A 23772-nucleotide genomic window follows, 5' to 3' on the forward strand; every position below is an offset into this window, starting at 1 on the left:
CTCTCTCCTGGAAGCTCCTCTGGGAGGAAAACTTTCTCTTTTTCACCGAACTTGGACTTACATAACCCAAGACAAGTGGGTTCAGGATGTAGTTTTAAGAGGTTACAAATTCCACTTTCACACTTTACCAAAACCAAACGGATGGCCAGACCTACCAAAAACTCAATGGGCAGATGCGTTAAAACAGGTGAGGTCCCTCATGGCTATGAGGGCCATAGAACTGGTCCCAAATTCAGAGATGGGACAAGGCTTTTATTCAAGACTCTCTCTAGTTCCCAGAAAGCAAAATACTTGGAGACCCATCCTGGATCTGTCAGTCTTAAATACTTTCCTGGATATACCAAAGTTCAAGATGCTTACTCTGCAGCAGCTCCTGCCAATGTTGAACAAAAATGCATGGATGGTGACATTGGATTTAAAGGAGGCTTACCTACACATTCCTATCAGACAGGAGTGCAGAAGATACCTCAGGTTCAAGGCAGGCTCGAAACATTACTAATTTTCTGCGCTGCCCTTTGGCTTGACTACTGCGCCCAGGGTCTTTACCAAGTGCCTGGCACCAGTAGTAGCTTACTGCAGACTCAAGGGAATTCAAATTTACCCTTATCTGGACTACTGCCTTATTCAAGCAGACAATAAGGACATTTTACTCCAGCACCTGGAATTTGTTCAGAATCTACTCAAGTACCTGGCATTCACTGTGAACTGAAAAAAGTCAAATTTGACACCCACTCAACAGATGACTTTCCTGGGTGCTCTTTTAAACACAACAACCCAGATGGCATTCCTGACATCAGAAACACAACTACAGCTGGCTTCAACTTTCAAAAGCCTGGCATTGATGTCTCAGCTAACTGCAAGGAAATTCCTGCAGGCTTTGGGTTACATGGCTTCCTGCATCCTACTCATACCATATGCAAGACTGCATATGAGGAAGATACAATGGTACCTAAAAAGCGTATGGTCTTTGCATTGTCACAGTCTGGAAACAGTGATTGCTGTCTTGCCTTGCCTGCAAAAGGAATTCCATTGGTGGGCCGTGGCGTGCCTTCAAAACAAAGGGAAAGCCTTCAGTCTACCTCCAGCCTACCAAGTGATAACCACGGATTATGCATGGGGAGCTCACTTGCAGGGGAAAGGCCTGCAAGGTTTTTGGACAGAGGATCAGGAGCATCTACATATCAATTTAAAAGAGATGTTAGCTGTGCAGAATGCCCTCTTGGCTTTCAGGGATCTTTTACAGCCAGGGCAGCTACTGATACGGACAGACAACACCACAGTAATGTGGTACATAAACAAGCAAGGGGGTTCTCACTCCTACCCCCTTTGCAGACTAGCCATGACTCTATGGAACACAGCACTAGCTTGCAAAGTGGACCTACAAACTCAATTCCTGCCAGGGAAACAAAACACTCTGGCAGACAACCTGAGCAGGAACCTGTCGGACCCACACGAATGGATGCTAGACACCCAAATATTCAAGATGATTACAGAAGCCTGGGGCAGCCCGGACATAAATCTATTTGATTCTCCCCACAACTACCAGTTACAGACTTTTTGCACAAGGACATATCACAAGCTCGCATGGAAAGTGGATGCTCTCTCATTCAGTTGGAGGAACCTCTCTGGGTATGCCTTTCCACCACTACCTCTTCTACCAAGGGTGTTATTAAAAATAAAACAGGACAAACCAAAGCTGATCTTACTAGCCCCGAATTGGCCTGGACAATTTTGGTACTCAACACTGATAAATCTATCCCAGGAACCTCCTTGGATTCTACCTCAGATTCCAAATCTTTTGTCTCAACACCACGGCCAATTCCTGCACTCTCATATCAAAACTCTCAGCCTGGCAGCCTGGTGTATTCAGGGCCTATGATTAATCCTACACCTTACAAACAGGTCATGGATGTTATCTTAGAAGCCAGAAGGCCTAGCACTAGGGAATCTTATGAAGGTAAATGGAAGAGATTATGCACCTGGATGCATGCTTAGGAATCAGATCCTCACATTCCAAATATTCCATTGATTCTACATTACCTAACAGATATGTTGCATAAGGGTTTGTCTTTTTCCTCCATAAAAATACATGCATCAGCTATCTCTGCACATTATAATACAGACCCTCCAATTTTTTCACATCCACTTCTGAAACAATATCTCAGAGGAGCAAAGAATTTAAGGCCCCCTAGGACACCACCCATTCCTGCCTGGGACCTCAATTATGTCCTGGAAAAACTTACTCTGCCTCCTTTTGAGCCTGTAGTATTTATCATGGAAGACTGTTATCCTACTGGCTTTAACTTCAGCCAGGAGAGTCTCGGAGTTACAAGCGCTCATGGCTGTGGAACCTTACATTATTTTTCATCAAGACAGGGTTTCTTTGAGGACTAACCCTACTTTCATGCCTAAAGTGGTTTCTAAAGTGGCTTTAAACCAAGCTATTCACCTGCCAACCTTTTTCCCTAATCCACAAAATAAGGGGAAGAGGATCTTGCATTCTTTGGATGTGCACAGGCAGCTTCGCTTTTACCTGGACAGAACCAAGGATATCAGGAAAACAGAACAACTGTTTGTTTCTTATGCAGCAAATTCCCAAGGCAAAGCTATTTCAAAACAGACCATTTCTAAATGTATTGCTCATGGAATCAGATTTTGTTACTCTCATCATGGAAAACAAATCCCAGGAAAAGTTAGGACTCACTCTACTAGAGCTGCTGCTACTTCAGTTGCGTTTCTCAGGGGAGTACTTACCAAAGATATTTTGGAAGCTGCAACTTGGAGTTCCGTGCATATTTTCTCTAAGCACTATAATCTCCCTCTTTATTCTAAGTCTAGGGCAGGCTTTGCTTCTGCAGTCTTGCAAGGCCTTCTAGCTGCCCCTTCTACTCAATAACCACCACCCTTTATCTCAGCTTTGGGATTCAACCCTACAGTGATGACTGCAACAGTGAAACACGATGAACATAGTACAGTTGTGTACACTTACCATAAATGTAGATGTTCGAGTGTCTTCACTGTTGCAGTTTGGGTTACCCACCCTCCTATCCCCTCTTATACTTTTATTGGTATGATTTCCTACTTCACCCTTTTTCTGAGGTGTATTTGCTACAGGTTATGGGGTTTGTTGTATGTTACATTTTTGTTTTACTTTTAGCTTTCACTTTTGGGCACCTGACATCTGGGGCAAGAAAAACTGGAGAACATGGCGTCGGCTGGGAGCTTTGTAAACCTGGTGCTGTGACGTCAGGGAGGGTGAGTACACAGCCGATGCCGGACCCAGACTTCGGGATTCTGGCCGGTCGAGGGCTGCCTGCCAGCAGGAAGAACCCTACAGTGATGACTGCAACAGTGAAGACACTCGAACATCTGCATTTATGGTAAGTGTACACAACTGTACTTTACTGCCTCCTGAGCTACTAGTACAGGGTTAGTTATTTGAAGGTTTGCTTGGTAACATTCTTGAAACTTCCCAGAAGAAATTAAAACTAGGATTTTACATTCTGCCATTGAGAAGAATGTTCTGTTTTGGTTCTTCTGTTGCTGGGGTACTTAATTTGAATGGGGGCACTTGAGTCAAGGGGTTAATACAGGTGCCTTTTTATTCCGGTTGATGCAAATGTTCCTGTATACTTCTCTATCCTTTCCACTGATTCCAAGAGTTCTAAAGATCCAAAAGGACTCTCTAAAGGTAGTGGTAGAGACTCACTTTTTCTCCCAGGCAACAGTGACTTCCTCTTCTTTTCAAATTTGCCAAGGGCAATCACCACAAGCTTCTCCACATATTGGATGTTTGATTACACCTAAAAATACTCCAGGTAACTGATAATTTTGATTCCCTTTAGGTGCCCTTTTCAGAGATATACAGCAGGGACTACAGGAGGCTGGAAAATCTGCTACTAGAAAATTGTATATGTGGAAGTGGAACAGATTTTCTAGTTTGTGCTATGCTAAGAACCGGGGTCCATTTAATACCTGGATGCTGCTGATTCCAGATTGAGTTGTTATCCTTTGGCCTTTCTTACTCAATTTCTATCAAGATTTATCTTTTAAGTCATTTCTTCTCGTCTGCTCTTAGATCCTCCCCTTTCTACCTGTCACTGCTGCTAAGATGAACTTTGCACCTAATGCTACAGTTTTAAGCCCAGTTTGGTTTGTTAAAATATAGTGGTGTATATACAACCTCATTTGCGATTTGTGGGTTTTTTTTTTTTTTTTTTTTTTTTAAGTAGTTCCTTTTTTAACCTAGCAGTTCATTGATCATTGGTATGAAGGTAAGACGCATGAACCATTTTATAAATGTGTGATTCTTTGTGCCTTTGCTTTTATTTAAAACTTTTATTTCTGTTATGGTGCAGCAAAGCTGGAGCAACTGTTTTATTAAAAAGCTGGGGCAACTCTTGTGTTTATGAAAGCAATGTGTAAAGATTTAGTTACATATGACCTTTCGCAGGTAGGAGTATTCATGATTTTGATATTGGGATTTAGGAACAATGTCTTTCTTTATATAATTATTTGTATGGTTTGAATTATGATGAGCCTGTTCAATTCAGTAGAGTAACACTATTTTACTTTTGTGACAGGGTTTCATTTGTCCCTTGTGTATGAAGTCCTATAGCTCTGCAGATGAGCTGTTTAATCATTATGAAACCTGTCGTGGTCCTGTTGTCGAATCTGGTCCAGGTGGAGAAACAAATAGTTCTTCAGAAAGGTGAGAGTGTAAGAATCTGTTATTACTTCTGATACTTTTTTCATAGAATACCTCAGATTTTGATTTCCAAAAGGAGTTTTGACTGGTGAAAAAAATAATCTAACAACTTCTATGCAATTGCATTTATCCTTTGTAGAGCCTGATTTTTGAGTACACAAAAAAAAAAAAAAGAAAAGAAAATGAATGTAAAATTAATCTAAAAACTTCTATGCAATTGCATTTATTCTTTGTAGAGCCTCATTTTTGAGTTCACAAAAAAAGAAAATGAATGTTAGCCTTTTTAAAGTCCTTTTCTCAAAGTAGCTTTCTAAGATTCATTGTTAGTGTCCTTTTTCCTCTGATGTATGCAGGCATTTTTTTTTTCTATTCTGCATTGCTTAATTTTCATGACTTTGCTGATTTTTTGTGGGAATATTTTTGATATCTTAAGGAAGAAAAAATATACTTTTGTGACAGACTGCCTTCCTTGCAAAGCAATCTGTTTTTTCTGACAGATGTTTGCTTTAGCAGCAGGTATATATATCCTATGGTATAGTTTTGTTTTACATAACTGTTAAGTTAGTATGATTGCAAATTAAGTGCTTAGAAACAAAACTTATGTCTAAACAGTTTTATATCACTCTATCTTTTCCTGTTCTGGATATGGAACTGCAACAGTCTGAGGCAAGCTCCTTGTACCCTAAACTGTTTGGAACATAATATATTGTGTACTGTGTAATGACCAGAAAAAAGGAGGGTTGGCCCATGTTTGTTCAGCATCTCATTGTTGCACTCTTGATTATAAGAGAGCTTTTTTTTTTTCTCAAATTTTTATTTTTTTTATTTTTCATATACATTTGAATGAATTTCATAGTATTTATACATAACATCTTAAATAACTACGTACACTGTTTACATTAGCCTGACACTATAACAGATCTTAATGTGTACAGTTATTTTATAAGTATGTCCAATCCATTGTCAGATTGTCTGATCAGTTATTGTAGTGTCAATCAACAATAAGACTTTTCCCCAAGGGTTGTTGATAAATGGCTTTGGATAAATTCTCAGTTCTTTCATTTTAATTTCCAATAACACTGTGTTCTTCAGTAGGCTGTAGAAGTCTTCCAAAGTTGGTATTGTGTTTGTATTCCATTTTCTTTATAAGATAGTTTTGAATATTAGGGCGGTCCTTTTAAAATTTTTTCATTTAAAAAAATTCTTCAGAAGATTACTGCATTTTCTGTGAGAAACCAATTGCCAATCTTAAATTTTCCCTGCTGTTGTCTTTCATGTGGTGAGCCATTTTAATGGGGAGCTTATTTATTTGTTTGTTACATCTTTATTGAATCATCGTATTTTAAAATATAACACGAGTACAAATGCATTATCAGAGAAGAAAACAAACCAACCTAATATTTTCATTGTTATTTTCATGCAGTGTGCATATAGTTTTTTTCTAACAATTTTCTTTCACTTCAATATTACGTAGAGTTCGTAATTCCTGCCTTCCCTTAAACTTTTTTTGTCTACTTGAACATTATTCTTCTTGTTTTGTTCCTATAAATTTCATTTATTTCTGTTTAATTGATTTTTCACTTTTTTGAAGATCCCAACTCCAGTTATTTTATCTTGTATGCAATATATGCAGTACTTCAGCTGTGGTAGGTATATATTTTGATTTCCATTTTCTAGTAATTGCTTTTTGGCAGCCACTGTCATTAGGCTCACTACGGGCTTATTGCTTCAAGCGAGTTCAGATCTTGTGTTCAAGCTCAAATTAATAAATTCCCTTAGTTGCAACAATTTGTTTTCCTAACATTTCTCACAAAGTACTTTTGTAAGGAAGATTGTTTTTAAAATGTCAACGTGTTACATTCCCAAAAGGATATGCCCAGTTACTTGTTATCTTCCCCCATCACGCCTCCAGCATTTATCTACCTGATGAAAAATTCTCTGAAGTCTACTTGTGTTATAAAATTATGCATGCAAACACTTCCAAGCAAAACTCTTAAACTGTCTGGACTTTTTGCAACTTGGGAATCGTTCAGATGTTGTCCTATTACTCTTTGAGAAGACAGAATGGAAAGGGAATTTACAATCTTTTCTAACCTCCTCCTGATTGATTCTTCTATATTTTATATACCCTACTAAATGTCACTTTCCTTTCCTAGCTTCAACAAAAAAAAACACTCTAGCAGTGCTGTTTTTTTTACTTGGCACATCCCATTCCTTTCTGTTTGCCTCTATCCTGTTATCAATCCCTACTAGGGTTGGCTGTCTCTAACCTGCTTTCCAAACTTCTACTTGACCTCATTCCAATCTGTTACCTTTTCCTGTCTAGTTATTGCCTTCCAATGTTTTGATTCCTCTGATGATTTTCTCCATTAAATTCCAGCCCCCTCTTACCTGTTGGTAAAAATCTGCTTTCTTCATTCCAGTGTTGGCTTAGTTCTTAGAATAATTTCCGTTACTTTATAAATATAATAACCTGTGTTGTTTTGTTCATTTTAAGGAACTGTATCCAAAATCCTACTCTCGCTTTATTTCTCAAGCTCCCTCCCTGTTTAATCACCATCCCTTTACAGTTTGATTTATACCCTATTGCTTATGTTATGTATATGAACTTTAAATACATAGCTGTAAAATATCACTTCAAAGCAGGTAATCCTATACCTCCTTGTTCTAAGGTGAGTATCAGCTTACATCACTTCTTGCCCTCTTCCCCTCCCAAATAAATTCCTTCAACTGTTAATTATCAGCAGCAGCTACTCCTCTAATTGATTAAAAATAAGCCTGACCTGTATTTAAAACTAAAGGGACTAAAAACATTTTAACTACTTGAATCTTGCTATCCGTAATCAAAGGATTCCAGTTTCTCATTTTTGTATTCTCTTTGGTTTGATCTCTTTCCACATATCTTTAGCTGCCACAACAGAGTTCTTTTTAATCCATACCTCAAAGTAGTTAATCTCATCATGTCCTCATGGGTATTGTGGAACTAGTTCATGTGTAGGTACATATTTTACTGATATAGATTTTGTTTTATCTTCATTAATTTTATAGCCATAAAGATCCTAAACTGTCTCAAAATATTTCATATCATACTGTTCTTTTTTGGATTTACTAAATGCAAAATAATATCTGCAAATAAAACTATTTTTATTATCAAACCAGTTATATCCTTTAATCTGAGAGTTGCTTATGCTTTCTCTGCATCAATAACCACATACAGTAGCTGTGTGTTACTGCATTCTGCTTCCCTCTGGATTATCATTCTAATAATATCAAATGTTTGCCTCCCTTCCAAAAACTCACATCAATCCATATCCATCAATATTGGCAACAGCCTTGATTGACTTCCAGTCCCTTCTGAGTCTAGAAAAGACCTCTGCAAGAGATATTCTAAATGCCTTTGGGTTTGTGGTATCAGCAGTACTGGTGATTCCATTTTCCAGAAACTACACGAAGAAGATTCAGTGATCCATCATATTGATTTGGGCCCAGCACGGACACCCACTAAACTTCCTTCTTTGTCTCTTGTCTTTTGTAAAGAAAGTGTGCGATTGGTGGGTCAGCCAGATAGCACTCAATCCAGTAGTGTTTTTTTCTGGTTCTTGCTCCCTTTGGAAAGTTTTCATGGATGCTTTGGATATGGCTTGGGGATCCCATTCATTGGGCATAAAATACCAAAGTGTATAGGCCAATCAAGACAGTTGCAAGTACATACGTACAAAAGAAAAGATCTTTTACCACCTCTGGTCTCCAGGAATCTTACAAATTCTGACCGACGATACCCCAGCTGTATGGTATTTGGAAAAATTGGGATGTGGGGGGGGGGCACAAATCCTGCCATGTATGCAGGCTAGTCGTAATGGTGTGGGATACTGATGTTCAAGCAACTTGTATCCCATCAGAGATGAATTCAGTGGCAAATTATCTCAGCAGATCCAAGGAGACCCCCACAAAAGGATGCTAAACAGAACAGTCTTCCTTCAAATTGCCCATCATTGGAGAACTCCCCTGATAGCTCTTTGTGCTTTCACTCTGAACATGCAGTTCAGATTGTTCTGCTTTAGAGTACCATGCAGGGAAGTATATAAGACAGATGCCTTGATCTCATGGAAAGTGAAATTCCTTTATGCTTTCCCTTCATTCAGAATATCCTCCTGAGAAACAATAAGTGCAATCCAAAATACTGCTGGTTGACCCACTTTTGGCTTATCCAGCACTGACTCCCCCTTTTTTTTTCATCTAGAGAAAGGTATTCACCAAAAGCTTACCTGTACATGATGCACCTACTCGCACAGCAAAAGGGTTCTTTCATTCATCTGGACCTACAAATTCTCATTTTAATACTTTGTCATAAAAAAAAAAGGGAATTAGAAGCCTTATCCATTCTGCAGGAGTTACACGAGGCAAGAAAACCTGCTACAAGAACATGTTATATCTCTAGATGGAAGACTTCCTACCTGGTTCCAAAAGAGAGGACAGGACCCTTATCAAATGGAAATTCCCACAGTCCTTAAATATTTGTGAGAGTTTCTTAATTCAGGCCTGGCATATTCCAATATTAAGGAGTATTTTAGTCTTTAATCTGCCATTTCTGACTATTTGCATATGAATCCCCTCTTTCTTTGTGTTACGAGGTCAAACAATTCTTCAACAGATTCCTTCACAGTAGGCCCACAAGAAAATCCATTCCTTTGCCTTGGGACTTGGACTGTGTATTGGCAAAGTTAATCATTTCTCCTTTTGAATCAACCTTTGCTACTGCTTTAAAGTTCTGGACCTGGAAGACTGTCTTTTTGGTAGCTTTGATTGCTACTAAAACAGTCTGAATTTCAAGCTATTATGTCTTCTCCACCCTTTCTAGCTATTCACAAAGACATTGTTACACTGAAGAATAATCCTTTTAATTCAAGAAGTAAGGAAAGAATCAGATTTTGGATGCAGATCCGTAAGAAGAATAACAGTTGTACAGAGTATTATTTTCATAAAGTAGCAGAAAGTATACTGAGAACTAAGCCAATAGGGGAATGGAGAAAGGAGATTCTGCTGATAGGGATTGTGACGATGTGAGGTATTCCAAACAAAAGACAATTGCCCGTGGAACCCTTGCACGGCCAAACAGAAGTAATAGACAACACAAAAAGCCAGCAAGTATGGGCCACAGTCGCATCCAAATTTCTTTATTAAATAAGGTGAAAGAAATTTCACCTTATAAGTCCATGGTGGTAAAAACCACAAATATTCAAACCGGTTTCGGCTCCGAGGAGCCTTCTTCAGTGAGATACAAAAAGATCAATAGAAAACCAGAGTATCAAAATGCATACATATATAAATGATTAAACAATGCCTAAAGACCAATCAAAACCAAGCATAAAGACTTGTTATAATTGGTCATTAAGGCCAGGTGAAAACAGAGCTCCAAGTTTTATAATCCACCTTCTTTCCTTGGAGCTTAGCAATTGTTGCCAAAAATGTTTGTCTTTACGTTTCCCCTTAATACAATCAATAATAACAAACTTAAATGAAGCAGAAGCATGTATTAAACAATGTTTATATAATGCATTACTTATGCGTTTGTTTTTGATGTCACTCAAATGCTCACAAATTCTAAGGCGGAAGGCTCTGGAAGTCTTTCCGACATAAAAAGCAGAACAATTGCAGGTCACCAGATAGATGACCCACTCAGTGTTACAATTGGCCCAAAAGTTAATGTCAAAAACATCTGGAGTATTTTTACTACTAAATTCACAAGTGCGCAAGACACGATACAAAGGAGCAGTGCCCACAGGGCATGCATCCAACAATAGGTTTGCCTGAAATAGACAACTGGGTGAAAGGGGAAGGATCAGAACCAACTCTTTTATAATGGCTAAGTTTAGAGCCAATGGTCTGTCCCCTTCTGAATGAAAACGAACATGTCTCAGGAAGTAGAGAATTAAGTTTCTGATCAGCTTTCAGGACATTCCAATGTCTGTTTATAATGTCTTTGAAACCCTGTGTGTTACGTCCATATGTAGTTACCAGACGTATTGGTTGTGGCTTAAGAGTATCATTTTGATCTTTGTATAGTAACAAATCTTCCCTATTTGTATTGAACACAGATCTTTTGGCTAAATGCACATGACCTGGACGATAACCCCTGCTGATAAATCTACGTGTCAAATCCTCCTGAGCCTCAAGGAATGATTGTTGGTTAGAACAGATTCTTCTAGCTCTTAAGAATTGTGATTTGGGTATATTCTGGATGACATGTTGTGGGTGGAAGCTGGTAGCATGTAATAATGAGTTGAATTCAGGGAATTTCCTGAACATACTGGTTGACAGTGTATTGTCCCCATTTCTCATGATTTCCACATCGAGAAATACTATTCTGGACAAATGATAAGTCAGCTTGAATTCTATCCCCCATACATTGTCATTAAGATACTCAAGAAACTCCATAAGATAACATTCATCAGCTTTCCACACCAACCAACAGTCATCCAGATAGCGACGCCAAATGTCCATCTCACACATATAGATATTATGATTGTAATCATAAATAATGATTTCTTCTATATATGCCATGAAAAGGTCTGCATATATGGGTGCAAAAGATGCACCCATAGCAGTACCCTTTGTTTGCCAGTAACATGAATTTTGAAAATAAAAAACGTTACTGGTCAAAACATGTTCAGTAAGGCAAACAAGAAATGTGTTAAATCCAGGTTGGTATAAACCTGATCTAACCAACCAATAATCCAACGCTTGTAAACCTGCCCAGTGAGGGATGTTGGTGTACAGGGAGGTAATGTCCAAGGTGCATATAATAGCCATTGTGGTTCAAGTTGGGAATTGTTGATTATATCCAAAAATTGGGTGGTATCCTGGATTCTTGCTCTAATAAAACCCAATAGAGGTTTTAAATAATGGGTTAGATATTCAGACAGTGGTTATGAAGAGACCCATGTCCAGACACAATGGGTCGACCAGGTGGATTTGTGGCATGTTTATGGATTTTGGGTAACAAATAGAGATATTGTTTTTTAGGTGATGCTACCATTAGTTGTTCTTTGAGATGTTGTGTAATAATACCCTCATCAACAGCTTCAGTTAAAAACTGAGCAATTTTACACTGAAAATGGGGTGTGGGATCCAAAAACATCTGCCTATAATGTTGTGTATCACCCAATTGTCTAATGGCCTCACTGTCATAGGCAATCTTATCCAGTACCACCACCGCTCCACCTTTATCCGCTTGAACAATCACAAGATCCTTATTGTCAATAAGTTGTTTCAAACTAGATATTTCATCAACAGACAAATTATTATAAGAAATGGGAAAATCCTTAAGATGACAATGTATGTCCCGAAGGACATTTTTTTGGAATACCCCTACTAGATGTGACATAGGTGGATTAAATGTCGACTTCTTGAACTTAAAGTTGCAGCATGCATCTGCAGATGTATCACGATCAGTATTGTGAAAAAACAAATTTAGGTTCAAGCCAGCTATGCCAGGAGAGGTAGGGCAGTGGATGTGTAACATATGCCAGCACAGCTAACTGGAATTTTGTAAAGAATTTTGTAGGTCATTTGTATATCAAACTGATTTGTACAGATGTTTTTGTTGAAGAATGTATTTGTAAAGTTGCTTGTGTTAAAAATGTATCAACACTGTGCCCTGCTGGTAGTGGAAGAGGAGGTTAATCTCAATCAACCTGCTTTGGAAAATAGTATGAAATGAAAATACTGGGCCTAGGCCCTAAAGATATTATCTCTGTTTTGAATGAAGCCATAGATGGAATGTTTGTAAGAAGTATGGTTTATTAGCTCTTGTAGGATGAGTGGAAGTGTTTTATGGTTTTATGACTTCCAGGAGCTGCAGCAGATCTTAGCAAGGCTATGTGTGTGTTTGTATTATTGACACATAGGTGCTAAATCCTGTCCGTTTCTAGCAATGGGGGGTTGCATGGGAACCAGACGTCAGATGACCAGATGTATGTGGTGTCATTCTGTAGTACTTCACAAAAAATAATGTTTATTACTAGGTAAGACTGAAGTCTCACAGCAGTCTGTTTTTGTAACTTGACAAAGGATCTGTCATTTACGTTATCTTGCCTAGCTCTGTTAAGTAACCAGGGAATAATAATTCCTTGGATCAGTCAGGAAAATGTAGTGAGATTAGTTATGTATTGTTTTTTTTTTTTCTGTAACTGTGTGAACCTGTCCACCTATGTTTTTTTAATTTCCTGTGAATGAAACTCTGGTGTTTATTGTAAGCAGATATTTGGTATTTTTATGTTTTTTTATTAACTTTTCATTGTGGCTAGTCCTTTAGGGCATATTTTAACCTTTGAGAGTACTTATGTCTATTGGTGACACTGTGGGCACTCCTGAAAGTCTGGCTATTTGGTCAACATTACCATTTGTATAAATATTAATTCTGCTCCGTATAATTGGGTACCCTTGTAAGAGCCTTAGCATACCTGGCTGTAGATTATCTGGTGGCAGTAACTACCTTGTAGCCTGGGCAGAAGGGGGCATAGCTAGTAAATCTGTGCCAGCCTTTCCCAGGTGTGTGTCAGCTACTTGAAACAGGGACACGAAGCACTGGTTTCACAGAGAGGGTGCTGGAGGATTTGGTTTGGCCACTCAGCTGAGGACTCAATCCTACAGCTGTGCCAGTCGGGAGTCTGGGGAGGAAGACAGACACGGAAACCCAGACCCTGGACTGAGAGTTTTCCCTCTGTGTTCTTAAGGGAAGTAGTGCTTGATGCAGAGAACTGCATCTGGAAATACTGTGTGTATCTATTTTTGTTCACCAGTGCCAGTGGTGAAGATTCAGGCCCCTTGATTACTGGGTCGGAGTGGGGTGTATCCATTGTTGTTCCAAGTGAACATCCCTCTCTTGTGCCAGTGGTAAGGATTCAGGCTTGGTTTCACAGAGAGGGTGCTGGAGAACCTGGCTTAGGCACATGATATTCATCGTGTTTCACTGTTGCAGTCATTACATTTGGGTAATCTGCTGGCAGGTTGCCCTCAGTCGGCCTGAATTCCAAAGTCTTGGGTCCTGCGTCGGTTGCTGTCTCTTCTTCCATGACATCAGGTTATCAGGGGTGTAAAACATGTAGCCGACGCCATTTTCTTTAGTCTTTCTTGCCGCGCGGTGCCCGAAGCAGAAGCATTTTGCAAGTGCCGGTCGGCCGACTACTGAAATATTCCAGTTTGAGCTTCAGAACAGAAATCTTCACTAAAGCCAAGTACCCCGTTGGGGAAACTTTTTTCTTGCTCCATACCGATGTCAGAAAAAGTTAATAAGTGTATTACTTGTGGGAAGCAAATACCTCATAAAGATTTCCATTTATACTGTATTCCTTGCCTAGACCCTGATCACAACGTGCCTGGCTGTCGGTTTTGTGCTAGATTTAACCAACGCACTATTAAGCGTCAGTATATTTTTGCCTCGTGTATTTTGGAAAAAGATTTAACTACCCAGAAATGTCGTCCGATAGCAATCCGACTACCAGAGTACATAAAAAATGCAAAGAAAAGGACAGGGAGAGACAGTTGAGGTCCAAAACCAGCGACAAAGCTTCTCCTAAGCCAGTCGCCGATTCGCCGGTACTCAGTGAGGTGCCTTTGCAGCCCCTGATACCCGCAACTTCCGAGTCGCAGGCCCCTACCAACACCCATGTGGAGTCTGGCATGCTGCGAGATACTCAAAGTATTGGACTGATTGATGTATCTCCATCGGATGGGTCCAGAGCCGCTGAGCAGGCACCGGCTTCTGAGGGTGTATTATATCAAACCGACGACAGCTGCAAAAGCAACTTCTAAAACTAAAAAAAGCGATGCATGAGCCACGTGCACAGGCCTCTATGCCTAAAAAAACAGAAGATCAAAATGGCTGAAGACCTTATTACCTTGATCAGGGGTACCCATCCCCCTCCAGATAAGAGGCCTAGGCAAGACACTGATTATGAATCTTCAGATCAGGTTTCTATTTCTTCTGATTCCTCTTCTGATCAGGAATTATCTATACCTCCCTATGAGGATTCAGATGCAGAGGAATCTATACCATCTGCATCACCTCCTGAGGATTATTCATTTGGAGAAACCTTGCATAGTTTGAGGGAGCATTTTCACTGGGAGAGTCAAGATTTCTCAGAATCAAAAAAAGAGGCTCAGGGATTTCCTTCTTCTCCCTCAGCACAGGCCCTTTAGTCATACCCCCTGTTTTAAACATTGTGGATGATGTGTTTTTGGAGTCAAGCTTGACCCCTGACTCCTTACCTCCAGCTCCCAGCAAGCCTGACCGATATTACAGGGTCCCTGACTCGCATAAGTTTTTATTTAGAAATCCTGCTGCTATCCTGAAACTATTTCACAGGGTCCAAATGGAGTTAAGGCCTCACCAGCAAAAAAACTCTACCCCCTCTAACAGAGATTCAAGGGCACCGGATAGATGGGGGAAAAAGGGTTTATACATCTGCAGCCTTGGCAATTAGGGCCTTAAACTGTCAATTTCATATGCTCAAGTATCAACAACATGTTATGGGATTGCTGAAACAGAAAATGATAATTTCTGAATTTGCAGAAAATAAAGAATTGCAGGAATTATTGCATGCAGCTGAACAGGTTGGAAAGCATACTTTGCAATGTGGTTTTGATTCCTTAGAGGCATCCTGCAGTGCCGCAGTTACTGGATCTGTGATTAGGAGGCATGCCTGTCTAAAGGAACAAAATTTGCCTGATCATGTTAAAGCTAGGTGCACCTTTACAGCATGATACTCTGGTATTAAGGCAGAAGAGGTTTTTAAAGAAAATGGAAGGCAAAGCTAAGTCTATGCAAACTGTAAAAGACTCCTTACAAGTGCAGCCACCAAGATTCAGTAGACATTGGCCTACAAAAAATTGGTCCTTTCCTGTGTCAGACAGAGCTCAAAGGGGCAAATCCAGACACCCTAAGGGTTCCAGATACCAGGCGCAAGATTCATACAGGTCAAAGCAATGGGGCGCTTCTACCTCCAAATCTGGAGGAGATAAAGCACAAACCTACAGAACACAGTCCCAATGACTTCCCTCTACCTGCACCAAGCACTTACTTTTGGCAGCACCTTTAGGGGGAAAATTAGCACTTTTTGCTCAAAATTGGCGGTTAATAACCCAGAACAAGTGGGTGCTAAACATAGTATCACAGGGATACAGATTCCATTTCCATACTCTGCCAATGGCAAACGGTTGGCCAGATCTGCCAAAAAATCAATGGGCAGAGGCACAGAAACAGGTTACGTCCCTCATGGATATGGGGGCCATTCAGCCAGTACCAGAACAGGAAAAAGGACAAGATTTTTACTCAAGACTGTTCTTGGTACCCAGAAAGGACAAGGCTGGCGGCCAATACTGGATTTATCGATTTTGAACACATGCCTGGACATTCCAAAATTCAAAATGCTGACTTTGCAGCAGCTTCTGCCCATGGTGGGCCAGAATGCTTGGCTGGTGACATTAGACTTAAAAGAGGCATACCTGCATGTCCCAATAAGACAATCGTGCAGAAGATACCTCAGATTCAAGGCTGGCTTAATGCATTACCAATTCTGTGCACTGCCCTTTGGCTTATCTACTGTGCCCAGGGTCTTTACAAAGTGCCTGGCACCAGTAATTGCATTTTGCAGACAAAGAAGTATTCAAATATATCCTTACTTGGATGACTGCCTCATTCAAGCAGAGAACAAGGACATTCTTCTTCAACACCTGGCGTTTGTGAAAAGGCTTCTAACATGCCTAGGGTACAGAATAAAGAAATCACAACTGGTACCCTCTTAAAAGATAACATTCCTGGGTGTAAGCTTGAATACAACTGCCCAGATGGCTTACCTCACGCCAGACAAGCAAAGGCATCTGACTACTTACCTCAGACTGATGGCAACAAAAACCCAGTTATCTGCAAGACAAATTCTGCAGGCTTTGGGCTTCATGGCATCCTGCATCCTACTGATTCCATATGCAGGACTGCATAAGAGGAAACTTCAGTGGTACCTAAAAAGTTTATGGAGTCAACATTGTCACAGTCTGGAGACAATGATTCCTCTCATTCCCTGCCTACAACAGGAGTTTCTGTGGTGGGCAAAGGCATGTCACCAAAACATGGGACGGACCTTCACTCTACCCCCCTGCTAGCCAAACCTTAACAACAGATGCATCAGATTATGACTGGGGGGCCCACATGGTGGGAAGATGCATTTAGGACATATGGACCGCAAAACAAATGCATCTACATATCAACCAGAAAGAGATGCTAGCTGTTCAAAATGCCCTAACAGCCTTCAAGGACTTACTTCATCCAGGACAATTACTGATAAAGATGGACAACACCACGGTCATGTGGTATATAAACAAGCAGGGGGGCACACACTCATACCCCCTTTGCAGATTAGCCATGGCACTGTGGGACATAGCTTTGACTTCCCAAATACATCTTCAAGCTCAATTCCTGCCAGGAAAGCAAAATACTCTGGCAGACAATTTAAGCAGAAACCTTATGGATCCTCAGGAGTGGAAACTAGATCCACAAGTCTTCAGCATGATAAGGGAATGGGGGAGCCCAGATATGGATCTATTTGCCTCTCCTCAAAATTATCAATTGAAAAGATTCTGCACAAGGACTTATCACAGACGAGCATGGAAAGTGGACGGCCTATCCTTCAGTTGGAAAAACCTATCAGTTTACGCCTTTCCTCCTCTGCATCCTTCTTCCCAAGGTCCTTCTAAAAGTCAGACAAGAGAAACCAAAGGTGATACTAATTGCCCCGGACTAGCCCCGCCAATACTGATGCCCAGTCCTAAGGAGCTTGTCTCAATACCCAGCTTGGACCTTCCCTCAAAGACCTCAACTACTGTCCTAGAAAAACAATCGGATCCGGCACAATTAACTCCAGACACTGAACCTGGCAGCACGGCTGATCATGTAGTTATACAAACAACACCCCTCAGTAAAGCTGTGATGGATGTCATTTTATAAGCCAGAATGCCTAGTACTAGAAAATCTTATGCTGATAAATGGAAGAGATTCTGTGCTTGGAATCAAGCATAAGGAACTGATACAGCAGAACCAAATATTCCTCAGATATTACAATACTTAACTGAGATGCTTGACAAAGGCCTATCTTTCTCATCAATTAAAATCCATGCTTCTGCCATTTCGGCTCATTACAATACAGAGCCACCAATTTTTTCTCATCCATTACTAAATCAGTATCTTAGAGGAGCCAAAAATTTAAGACCTCCTAGAAGATTACCAATACCTGCATGGGACCTCAATTATGTGTTGGAAAAGCTCACCCTGCCTCCATTTGAACCAGCTGCTACCGCTGATGTAAAGTTCTTATCATGAAAAGCAGCTCTGCTACTAGCAATTACTTCAGCAAGAAGAGTTTCAGAGCTACAGGCCCTCCTGACTGTAGAGTCTTTTATCATATTTTACCCAGACAGGGTATCTCTGAGGACAAATCCTACATTTATGCCTAACGTGGTTTCCAGTGTGGCTCTTAACCAAACTATTCATCTGCCCACCTTTTATCCAAATCCGCAGAACAAGGGGGAGAAAATTCTGCATTCCTTGGGCGTACACAGACAGCTAAGATTCTACTTAAGCAGAACTAAAGCTCTAAGAATAACTGAGCACAGACAGCTAAGATTCTCCTGATCCCTCTGATTGACCAGGACATACCCTTATCTACCTATGAGGATTCAGATGCAGAGGATTCCATACCCTCTGCCTCCCCTCCAGAGGACTTTTCTTTTGGTGAAAACTTGCATACTTTAAGAGAACATTTCCACTGGGAATGCCAGGACTACCTTCAGTCCAAAAATAGACAGTTGTCTTGCCTGTGGAAAGCAAATGCCTCACAGAGATTTTCATTCTTACTAAGTCATCTGTTTAGGCCCAGACCGCGACGTTCCTCACTGTAGGTTTTGTGCCTTGTTTAACACCTTAACTATTTGTCGTCAGGCTATCTTTGTCGCTAAATTCTTTTGCTCTCGTTCTACTTTTTCTGAAATGGCTTCTATAAGCCGTCTGACTATCGATCTTCCGAAAAAAACGTAAGGATAAAGACAGAGACAGACCGCATAGGTCCAAAACTGCCGATGACGCTTCCCTTAAGCTAGTCACCAGTCTGCCAGTACTCAGTGAGGTACCTTCACAGCCCCTGATACCTGCTTCTCCAGATTCGCAGGCCACTGCTGAGACCCATTCGGAATGTGGTATGCTGCAAGATGCTTCTTTGACTATGGAACCTGCGGATGTCTCTACCTTGGATGGGTCCAGAGCCACTGTGCAGGCACCGGCTTCTGAGGATGTATTCCGACCTTCCAATGTTTGCATTAAACTGACATCTTCGTTTTTGACTAAAACTACTGAGTTTCTCAGGCCTAGAGTTCGCACTACGCCTAGAAAACAGATGACCAAAGTGCATGCTCAAGTTCCTTTGCCACAGAAACAAATTCTTAGAATGGCTGAAGACCTTATAAATTTACTTAGGGGAAGCCAGCCTTCCCCCTCTAAAAGACAAATAATTGATTTTCCTTCTGATTCTACAGACCACGAGTCCGATGACTCTGATCCCTCTGATTGACCAGGACATACCCTTATCTACCTATGAGGATTCAGATGCAGAGGATTCCATACCCTCTACCTCCCCTCCAGAGGACTTTTCTTTTGGTGAAAACTTGTATACTTTTAGAGAACATTTTCAACGGGAATGCCAGGACTACCTTCAGTCCAAAAATAGACTTAGAGAATTTTTAGACTTGCCTCAGCACAGGCCTCTAGCAATACCCCATGTCCTGGACATTGTAGATGATGTCTTCATGGAATCCAGTCTTACTCCTGATACTTTACCACCAGCTCCTAGAAAGCCTGACCGGTACTACAGAGTACCTGACACTCACAACTTTCTCTTTAAGAACCCCACTGCAGATCCAGAGACCATTTCCTGGGGACCTAAAGGCATTAAGATTACTACAGCCAAAAACTCTACCCCTTCGGACAGGAATTCTAGAGCTTTAGACAGATGGGGGTAAGAAGGTATATACCTCTGCAACTCTTGCCATCAGGGCTTTGAATTGCCAGTTTCACATGTTGAAGTATCAGCATCATATTATGGAATAAATTAAACAAAAAATGTTGTTGCTTTCAAATTGTACATAAAATAAAGATTTACAAAAGTTAATGCACTCTGCAAACCAAGTTGGTAAACATACTTTGCAGTGTGGTTTTGATGCCTTAGAAGTATCTTGCAGGGCTGCTGTCACTGGGTCTGTACTGAGAAGGCATGCTTGGCTGAAGGAACAAATCTTGCCAGACCATATCAAAGCAAAATTACTAGATGCTCCATTAAACCAGGAAAGGATGTTTGGCACAAAAGCAGAAGTAGTTCTTAAAAAGATGGAGGAAAAAGCTAAATCTTCTATTCAAACTGTTAAAGATTTCTTACAGGTGCAGCCACCTTGATTCAGTAGGCATTGGCCTTCTAAAAACTGGTCCTTTCCAGTCCCTCCCAGGCATTCTCAGTCTAAAACCCAGGGGCAACAGGCCACTATGACTACAGTCTCAGGGTATGCAGAGATCTAAGCAATGGAATGCTCCCTCCTCTAAAGCAGGGAGTGGTAAGCTACCCCATTATGGAAAAAGTTCACAATGACTTGTCTATCTTCCTTCCCAGCAAAGCCCAAGTACTTGCACTTCTAGCAGGAAAACTCGCCCTGCATGCACAAAACTGGATGTCCATTACCCAGGACCGATGGGTCCTAAACATTGTATCCCAGGGATACAGATTCTACTTCCACTGACTGCCAACCCCAAGTGGGTTGCCAGACCTTCTTGCAAACTAGTGGACAGAGGCTCAAAAGAAAGTACTTTCTCTTATTATTATCAGGGGTATTCAACCTGTGCCAATAGAGCAAAGGGGACAGGGTTTCTACTCCAGTCTATTCCTGGTGCCCAGAAAAGAGGGCTCTTGGCACCCTATCCTAGATCTGTCAATTCTCAACACCTTCCTGGTGGTCCCAAAATTCAAAATGTTGACTCTGCAACATCTTCTTCCTATGCTAGCCAAGGACATCTGGCTAGTCACCCTAGATTTTAAAAGAAGCTTATCTGCACCTCCCCATAAGGAAATCTTGCAGGAAATATCTACATTTCAGGGCAGGCTCTATGCACTATCAGTTCTCTGCACTTCCCTTTGGCTTATGTACTGCGCCCAGGGTATTCACAAAGTACCTGGCTCCAGCCATTGCATACTGCAGGCAGAGAAATATTCAAATTTACCCATACTTGGACAATTGCCTGATTCAGACGGACGGTCTGGAATTGCTACTTCAGCACCTGCCATTTGTAAAGAAACTTCTAAGTTGTCTGGGGTACACCATCAATGAAAAGAAATCACAACTGGTGCCAAACCAAAAGATTGTATTCCTGGGAGCAAGCTTGAACACAACTTCCCAGATGACATTCCTCACTCCACAAAAACAGGCTTATTTGACAAACTACTTCAAACTAATGGCCACCAAAACCCAGCTATCTGCAAGAAAAATACTGCAAGCCCTAGGGTTAATGGCCTCATGCATTCTACTAATTCCATATGCAAGACTGCATATGAGGAAACTTCAGTGGTACTTAAAAAGTCTCTGTTGTCAACATTCTCAGGACCTGGAAACACTGATTCCTATCATTCCTTGTCTAAGGGCAGAGTTCCTTTGGTGGGCAGAGGCATGTAACCATAGTAAGGGACTTCCTTTCACTCAACCCCTCGCCGCCCAAACCCTGACAACAGAAGCATCAGACTATGCGTGGGGGGCTCACATGGCAGGCAAATGCATTCAAGGCAAATGGAGCCCAGAACAAATTCCCTGCATATGAATCAAAAAGAAATGTTAGCTGTACAGAATGCTCTGACAGCCTTCAAATACCTTATCCTTCCAAGACAACTCCTGATAGACAGACACCACCACTGTTATGTGGTACATAAACAAGCGGGGGTGGGGGGGGGAGTCATTCCTACCCTCTCTGCAGGTTAGCCATGGCCCTGTGGAACAGAGCCCTGAGCAACCAAGTGCACCTACAAGCTCAGTTCTTGCTAGGCAAACAAAATTCACTGGCAGATGACTTAAGCAGAAATCTACTGGACCCACACGAGTGGAAGCTGGAATCCAACTCATTCAAACTTCTAATCCACAGGTGGGGGACTCCAGAGGTGTCAACTGAGCAAATTTTGCACCAGAAATCCCCACAACCAAGCATGGAAAGTGGATGCCCTATCCTTTACATGGGATAACCTCTCAATTTATGCCTTTTCCCCTCTGCCCCTCCTCTCAAAAGTACAACTCAAGATCAAACAGGACAGGCCAAGGACAATCCTTATTGCCCCAGACTGGCCACACCAGCACTGATACCCACTCCTATGCAGTCTGACAGCAGTGCCACCCTGGCACCTACATCAGACCCCCTCCCTGCTGTCCCAGCAGGAGTGACAGATTTTGCATCCACAGCTGCAAACCCTGAACCTTTCAGCATGGCTTATCCCCTAAATACACCATCAGCAACCCGCAGCAAACAGGTGCTGGATGTCATCCTTGAGGCCAGAAGGCCTAGTACTAGGGATTCCTATTCAGAAAAGTGTAAAAGAAATTGTTCTTGGAGCCAGGAAAGGACACAGCTGTGCCCACCTTACCTCAAATCCTAGATTACCTAGCAGAGCTACTCCACAAAGGCCTATCCTTTTCATCAATTAAGATTCATGCCTCTGCCATCTCACCTCACTACAGTACTGAGCCACCTCTATTTTCTCACCCTCTTATCAAACAGTTCCTGAGAGGAGCTAACAATTTAAGGCCCCTGAGGAGAGTTCCCACCCCTGCCTGGGACCTTAACTTTGTAGTAGAGAAGCTCACGCTTCCCCCTTTTGAGCCTGCTGCTGCAGCAGAGTTAAAATTCCTGTGTTCGAAAACAGCCTTACTGCTAGCCATCACTTCAGCAAGAAGAGTGTCTGAGTTACAGGCACTAATGGCTGTGGTACCCTTCATTATTTTCCATGCAGACAGGGTTTCCCTCAGGATTAACCCATCATTTATACCCAAGGTGGTATCCAGTGTGGCTTTAAAGCAATCCATCCATTTACCAACCTTTTTCCCTAACCCTCAGAATAAAGGGGAAAGGATTGTGCACTCCTTGGACGTGCACAGACAGCTCAGGTTCTACCTTGACAAAACTAAACCTTTCAGAAAATCTGACCAGCTGCTAGTCAGCTTTGCTACAGGGGCAGAGGGCAAGGCCATTTCAAAGCAAACCATTTCCAAATGGATAGCCCACTGGATCCATTTCTGCTACAAACACCATGGAAAACCTACCCCACAGGGGATCAGAACCCATTCCACTAGTGCTGCCTCAACCTCCTACAGCATTCCTCAGGGGAGTCCTTACCAGGGACATCCTGGAAGCTGCAACCTGGAGTTCTGTACACACCTTCACCAAGCATTGCCCCTTACCTATTTTTTCTAAAGCCAGAGCTGGATTTGCCACAGCAGTCTTACAAGGTCTGCTAGCCAGCCCCAATACTTGTTGACTGCCGCCACCCTTTCTCAGCTTTGGGAATCAACCCAAGTGTGATGACTGCAACAATGAAACGCAAAGTACATAATACAGTTGTGTACACTTACCATAAATGTAGATGTTCAAGTGTATTCACTGTTGCAGTCCTGGTTACCCTCCCTCCAACCCCCTGACTTTTCTGTTCTTTCCACCTATCCTTTTTTTGGCCATATCTTATGGCAATGGTATTTACTTTTTACTGGAGGTGTTCCACACCATGTAATTGCTTCCTATTTTGGGGGCTCCACACTATGTAATTGCTTCCTATTTTGGGGGATTCTGACATCTGGGGCAAGAAAAACTGATGTAATGGTGTCAGCTGCATGTTTTATACCCCTGACAACCTGACATCATGGAAGAGGCAACAGCATCCGATGCAGAAATCCCAAGACACTCGTATTCGGGCCGACTGAGGGCTTACCTGCAGGCAGATAAC

The 23772-nt window shown here is 41.4% G+C and overlaps 1 protein-coding gene across 1 annotated transcript in view; it reads left to right on the forward strand.

The window, feature by feature from the left end:
* Positions 1 to 23772, forward strand: part of EEA1 (early endosome antigen 1) — a 1728461-nt gene that overhangs the window by 250564 nt on the left and 1454125 nt on the right. Inside the window, exons 4-5 of the mRNA XM_044087190.1 lie at positions 4584 to 4711; positions 7206 to 7380. Coding sequence (XP_043943125.1) covers positions 4584 to 4711; positions 7206 to 7380 — 303 coding nt within the window. The remainder of the gene's footprint in view (positions 1 to 4583; positions 4712 to 7205; positions 7381 to 23772) is intronic.

This window comes from Protopterus annectens, chromosome 11.part0, assembly GCF_019279795.1.
Source record: "Protopterus annectens isolate FY-2018-M chromosome 11.part0, PAN1.0, whole genome shotgun sequence".
Lineage (NCBI taxonomy): Eukaryota > Metazoa > Chordata > Ceratodontiformes > Protopteridae > Protopterus > Protopterus annectens.